Source organism: Molothrus aeneus, chromosome 23 (genome assembly GCF_037042795.1).
Source record: "Molothrus aeneus isolate 106 chromosome 23, BPBGC_Maene_1.0, whole genome shotgun sequence".
NCBI classification, from domain to species: Eukaryota; Metazoa; Chordata; class Aves; order Passeriformes; family Icteridae; genus Molothrus; species Molothrus aeneus.
In genome coordinates, this window is record NC_089668.1 from 5072836 (window position 1) to 5079619 (window position 6784).

Below are 6784 nucleotides of genomic sequence, written 5' to 3' on the forward strand. Positions count from 1 at the left end.
GGGCTTGGAGTCCCCTCCAAAGGGATCCCCTCTCCTGTGGGGCTGGTGGGGAGCAGGCTGGGATCTCCACAGAGGTGCTGGCTGTGCTGGCAGCATCCTGTGGGATGAGTTGGCTACGTGCTGGCCTTGGGCTGGGAGGGAGGGATGGACACCTGGGCCTGTGCATGGTCCTGACCCCATCACTGCATTTGCTGCCTTTTCACCCCTCTGCAGGCTCCTGTCAGGGAAGGAAGGTCCCCTGGGAGCTGCCCTGGTTGCTGTGGGTCCCTGGGACCTGCCATGGCAGGAATTGTGCCCCAGACAGAGCTGGGAGGCGCAGCAAGGGGCTGTGACCCGTGGGATGTGGGAGGGACCTGCCAGCCCAGTTCTCCCAGCCCCAAACCCTCAGCTCTGGGGGATGGAGCACAGGATGGGTCCCTGGGACCTGCCATGACAGGAATTGTGCCCCAGACAGAGCTGGGAGGGAGGGATGGATGGAGAAGCCCTGGGCCTGTGCATGGTCCTGACCCTGTCACTGCATTTGTCCCTCTGCAGGCTCCTGTCAGGGAAGGAAGGTCCCCAGGGTGCTCCCCTGGCTGCTGCGGGTCCCTGGGACCTGTCATGGCAGGAATTGTGCCCCAGCCAGAGCTGGGAGGCGCAGCAAGGGGCTGTGACCCGTGGGATGTGGGAGGGACCTGCCAGCCCAGCCCTCCCAGCCCCAAACCCTCAGCCCAGGTATCCCACGGTGCCTTGCAGTGCCCCATGTTCCCCCCAGCCCCGTGGGCCTCCCTTTCCTTCGGGGGTGCCCTCCCTGCTGCTGACCCTGCCCTGTCCTTGCTGTCCCCGCAGAACTCCATCCGGCACAACCTGTCCCTGCACACGCGCTTCATCCGCGTGCAGAACGAGGGCACGGGCAAGAGCTCCTGGTGGATGCTGAACCCCGAGGGCGGCAAGACGGGCAAGACGCCGCGGCGGCGCGCCGTGTCCATGGACAACAACAGCAAGTTCCTGCGCATCAAGGGCAAGGCCAGCAAGAAGAAGCAGCTGCAGGTGACGCAGGAGCGCGGCGAGGACAGCCCGTCCTCCCAGCAGCCCAAGTGGTCGGAGAGCCCCGCGTCCCACGCCAGCGATGAGTACGACGCCTGGGCGGACTTCAGGACGCGGGCCAGCTCCACGGCCAGCACGCTGAGCGGGCGCCTCTCGCCCATCATGGCCAACCACGAGCCGGACGAGCTGGAGGAGGATGATGGCACCCCCTCGTCGCCGCTGATGTACCCCAGCCCTTCCAGCACCATGTCTCCTTCCCTCAGCGCCCGCTGCTCCGTGGAGCTGCCCCGGCTGACCGACCTGACCGGCACCATCAGCCTGAACGAGAGCCTGGGGGAGAGCATGCTGGAGGACCTGCAGGATGGCTACAGCATGAGCCCCTCGCAGCAGCTCCCCCCGGCCGCCCTGCGGCAGAGGAGCTCCAGCTTCACCTTCAACTCCAAGTGCTCCAGCATGGGGGCCGCCTCCAACACCTACTGCGGGACCATCTACAGCCAGCCGGCCATGGGCCTCATGCGCCGCCTGCCCATGCAGACCATCCAGGAGAACAAGCAGGCCACCTTCTCGCCCGCCAGCTCCTACAGGAACGCCTCGCTGCAGGACCTGCTCTCCTCCATCTCCTACGCGCACAAGGAGAGCATGGTCCCGGGGGAGCTGCCCCCCCTGCCGCAGGCCAGCCCCATGGTGCCGGCCCGTGGCCACAGACACAACCCGCTGCTGTGTGGGGCTGGAGAGCAGGCCTTGTCCTCCTACCCGCCCCACCCGGGCTCTCTGATGAAGAGCAACGCCCTGTACCACCCGTCACCAGCCGGCCACCACCCTGCGGTCAGCACCAGTGCCTTAGCCAATCCTGTCAGCCTTATGAGCCTGCCCAGTGAGTCGTGCAGCATGACGGCCGTGCCGCACCACCACGGGCACCTGCATCCCTACGCCAATAGCCAAGGGGCACACATGAGCCTGCTGGATTCGCTGCAGGGCCCCTACCCGGGGGCCGTCCACCCCCCTGTGTTGGGCCAAGACAGGTTCCCAGCAGACCTGGACCTGGACATGTTCAACGGGAGCCTGGAGTGCGACGTGGAGTCCATCATCCTCAATGACTTTATGGACAGTGATGAGATGGATTTCAACTTCGACTCGGCGCTCCCGCCGCAGAACGGGCTCAACGTGCCCGCGCTGCCCGGGGGGCCACAGCCCACGAACCAGAGCTGGGTGCCCGGGTGACCCCTGCCCCTGCTTGGGCTTGCCACCGGGGAGCCACCAGGGGAACATTGAGACTAACTGTTTTTTTTTCCTTTCTCTTCTGCCTTTGTTTGTTAAGATAGGCGAGAGCCATCGGTCTGAGCTTAAGGTCGAACACGAAACACAAACCAGAGGGTCAAATGTTGAGATGGGGGAGGACGCCCAGCCCCAGGTGTGCCCAGTCTGCAGGTCCTGCCAGCATCCTCTGGAGGACACAGGGCAGGTGGGTGGGAGAGGCAGCCGGAGCCAGGCAGATCCAGGGCGTAGCAGGAAGGGAAAGCCTTTCTAGACAGGCCCAGTGCCCCGTGGTAATGGTGCCAGTTGGATTTGCCCTTGGGCTGGGGGACAGAGTGGTGATGGCTGGTGCTGTGGGACACCCCCAGCATGGGCATCCCCCCTGGGGAACAACTCTTCTCTGAGCCACCTTGGGAAATGAATCCTCTGGGCAGAAGTGTCAGGAGTGGGGACCCTGCCCCAGGGCAAGGGGGGGCTTGTGGCCCCTCAGTCCTGGTGGAGATGGGGGCTCTGCTGAGCCCACACCCCCAGGCCAGCTCTGCTGGGTGTCCTGGTGGCTCCAGGCAGGGTTCCTTGCTGAGCAGTGGGCAGGGGGTGGTGATGGTGTGCAGCCAGCGGCCCTGGAGCAGCATCTGGCAGCCCTGGGGTGCAGGAGAAGCTGCAGCCCCTGCCTGGAGCAGGCTGGGCACGCTCCTGGGGGGTCCTGCTGGCAGTGAGGGACCCCTGGGCTGGAGGCTCAGGGGCAGCTCGCAGGGGCGGGGAGGGGGAAGTATTTATTTGATTTCATGCACTCTTTTGCCATTGAGTTTTTGCATTGGAAGGAAGAAAGGGTCGAGCTTAGGGAGAGGAGAGAGAGAGGCCATGGGTGATGTGTCCCATCACATGGCTCATCTTGGCTTGGCCATGGGGTGTTGGAAGTTGGGGTGAAAGCTGGGGGCTGTGATGTGGGCCACCCTCCAGGAGGGGCTCTGTGTGTGTGAGGAGGGAGGGATGTGGTGGCCCAGGCCTCTGGACGCAGCGTGGGGTCCATCCTGCTCCAAGCTTGGGTGACCCACATTGCTCAGGGAGGTGCCACGGGGGCCCCAGCCAGGGCTGTGGGGTTCCTGGGGGGTCAGTGCCACCATGGCTGTCCCAGTGTCTCACTGCCCACTCCTGGGGTGCCAGGAGCTGTCAGCAAGAGGGGTGCACCCACCTGCCAGGGGCTGGGGCTCCGTGGGGGTGGGGACCACGATTCACACGTGGTCCTGCTGTGTGTCAGGACCCCGAAGTGACCCCACTCTGTGGGGCAGGAGAGGGCCAGGGATGTCCCAGCCATTCCACACAGCTGCCAGGAGCAGCAGGGTTTGGAGGGGGTCAGGCTGGTGGCCAGCAGGAGCAGCTGGTCTGCAGAGGATGGAGGGGCTGGGAGGAGGAGCTGGGAGCTGCTGCTGTGTCCTGGGGGGTCTCTGCTCAGCCTTTCTTCCTCCTGGGCACCACAGGCTCTGTGTGACCCCCAGCCCCTGGCTTGCAGTGGGGTCAGTGCACAGAACCAGCACATTTTCCCAGCCCAGCTCTTCCTGCCCCAGCTCCTCTGCCATGGAGCTGGGTCCCAGCCACAGGTCAGGGCAGGGGGACCCATGGGTGGCACCTCCTGCTCCTCTCCTGACCCACAAGGCTGTGACAGAGGAGCCCTGTGTGCCACTGCTCACCTTCACCCGGGGCACACGGCAGGCACGGTCTCTAAAGACATCCTTACAAGTTAATTAATTATGTTTACATTATTTGATCATGTACAGAATTTAATATATTCTATTATATATAATCTTTCTTGAATGCTTTTTTAAAAAGGATTATTCTTTGGTCAGGATCATTACCGCATTCCTTTTGTACACCACCTCTCCTTGCAGGCATCTTTCAAATCCTTGGAAACCGATTGCAAATGGCTCTTTAACCCCTGAACCCCCAGTTCAGCACGTGGTGTGAGGGACCCAGAGAGGAGGAGAGGGCAGCTCTGGCTGCCCTGGAGCAAATGGGGGCCTCAGGAATGGGAGAAAGGGAAGAGTCCTGGTTCCTCCAGGCATCTCACCTCCAGGAATGGGAGACAGGGAAGGATTCCTGGTTCCTCCAGGCATTTCACCTCCAGGAATGGGAGAAAGGGAAGGATTCCTGGCTCCTCCAGGCATCTGCCCTCCAGGCACAGATCCAGCAGCACACCAGCATGCCGGGCAGCAGTGGGGCAGTTGGAGGTGGGATTCTCCCACGCTGGGGTCCCCGAGCCCCCTTCAGTGTCACAGACACTGGCTGGCCATCAATGTGATGGGGGAACTACTCCAGAGCAGGAGGGAAGTGTCCCCTTGTCCCCAACAGCAGGAGGGGAGTGTCCCCAGCCGTGGAGGAAAGTGTCCCCTGTCCCCAGCACAGGAGGGAGGTGTCCCCTTAGTGCAATACAACATCCCCTTGTCCCCAACAGCAGGAGGGGAGTGTCCCCAGCACAGGAGAGAAGTGTCCCTGTGTCCCCAACAGCAGGAGGGAGGTGTCCCCGTGTCCCCAGCACAGGAGGGAGGAGTCCCTGTGTCCCCAGCACAGGAGGGAAATGTCCCCTTAGTGCAATACAACATCCCCTTGTCCCCAGCAGCAGGAGGGAGGTGTCCCCATATCCCAGCACAGGAGGAAAGTGTCCCCACGTCCCCAGCAGCAGGAGGGGAGTGTCCCCAGCACAGGAAAGAAGTGTCCCCAGCACAGGAGAGCAGTGTCCCTGTGTCCCCAGCACAGAAGGGAGGTGTCCCCGTGTCCCCAGCACAGGAGGGCAGTGTCCCCAGCACAGGAGGGCAGTGTCCCTGTGTCCCCAGCACAGGAGGGAGGTGTCCCCGTGTCCCCAACAGCAGGAGGGCAGAGTCCCCCTGTCCCCAGCACTAGAGGGAGGTGTCCCCGTGCCCGCCGTGCCGCCCCGTGCCCCTGCCCCGCTGCGTGGGCACGGCCCCTGGCCAAGCTGTGTCGTGGTTCGTGACCGTGGGGTTGTCGTGTGTGCGGTGCAGTGGTGTTGGTAACGTCAGTCAGTCGTGTGTTCAGTGCCCTGCGGGGCGAGGGGCGGCCACGGGGGCGGCCACGGGGGGACAGGGAGGCTGCAGGGCTGGGGACAGGGTGGCTGCAGGGCTGGGTGGCACTGCTGGCCCTGCCAGGGGACCGGAGCACCAGGGCAGGTGGGCTGTGGTGTCCAGGTGGGTGGTGCTGAGGGACTGGGGGAGTTGGGGGTGGCTGGTGTGGCTGTGCCCCCCCTGTGACTGTCACTGTGGGGAAGGGGACACCCAGCAGGGCTTTGTGGCACTGCCTGAGGCTCTGGGTTCCCTCTCTGCAATCAGCGAGGCCACCCCACATCCCACCTCAGTGAGCTCCATCCTCCCCTCTCCATCTGCCATTCCCCCTCTGGGACCAGGAGCTCCCTCCCTGCTCCCACCCTGCCCTGCCTGGAGCCAGTGTGGGGGGACACCCAGGACCCCCCAGTTTGCTTCCCCTGGCGGTTTTGGGTCCGTTTCCCTCGTATTTATAACTGTACAGACTGGGGGGAGGGTCTCATCTCTCACACACATTTATTGTAGGCAATGGTAACTTTCTTGGTTGTGCTATTAGAGTTTGTGTATGTGGCAATGTAAAGAACTGTGTATAGTGCATTGTACAGCATATTTTCATGAATAAAATTGTTTTAAATATTACAAGGTGGGGCTGCTGCTGCTGTCAGTGCTTGTGGGTCTGGGATGAGAGGGGGAATGGTGCCTCCAGGGAAGCTGGGGAACATGGGAGAGTGACCAAGGAGGAGATGGGATTTTGGTGAAACTGAGCTTGCATGAAACAGAGCATGGGGGTGGTTGGGCTGTGGAGGTCATAGAACCACAGAATCATCAGAGAAAAGGAGACTCAGGGCTGCCCTCATCGCTCTCTGCAGCTCCTGAAAGGTGCCTGTGCTCAGCTGGGGCTGGGCTCTTTCTCCAGGAACTGACAGAACCAGAGCACACAGCCTCAAGCTGCCCCAAGGGAAATACAGGTTGGACATCAGGAAAAGGATTTTACAGAAAGGTGATAAAGTTCTGGAATGTTCTGCCCGGGGAGGTGGTGGAGTCCCCATCCCTGGGGGTGTTTAACAAAGCCTGGATGTGGCACTGGGTGCCAGGGTTGAGTTGAGGGGTTGGGGCTGGGTTGGACTCAATGAGCTTGAAGGTCTTTTCCAAACTGGTAATTCTGTGAATTCTGGGCAGCCATTCCAGAACTTTATCACCTTTCTGTAAAAAACTTCTTCCCAATATCCACCCTGTATTTCCCGTGGGGCAGCTCGAGGCTGTGTGCTCTGGTTGTGTCAGTTCTGGAGAAAGAGCCCAGCCCCAGCTGAGCACAGGCACCTTTCAGGAGCTGCAGAGAGCGATGGGGGCAGCCCTGAGTCTCCTTTTCTCCAGGCTGAGCACCCCCAGCTCCCTCAGGGGTTCCTCACTCACAGGGTTTGTGTTCCCAGCTCCTCTCCAGCCTCGTTGCCTCC

At 62.1% G+C, this 6784-nt stretch overlaps 1 protein-coding gene across 1 annotated transcript in view; it reads left to right on the forward strand.

The window, feature by feature from the left end:
* The window catches only part of FOXO6 (forkhead box O6), a 44236-nt gene extending 38264 nt beyond the window's left edge, over positions 1-5972 (forward strand). The window contains exon 2 of the mRNA XM_066564755.1: positions 829-5972. Coding sequence (XP_066420852.1) covers positions 829-2247 — 1419 coding nt within the window. The 3' untranslated portion in view covers positions 2248-5972. The remainder of the gene's footprint in view (positions 1-828) is intronic.
* Positions 5973-6784: the final 812 nt, after the last annotated feature.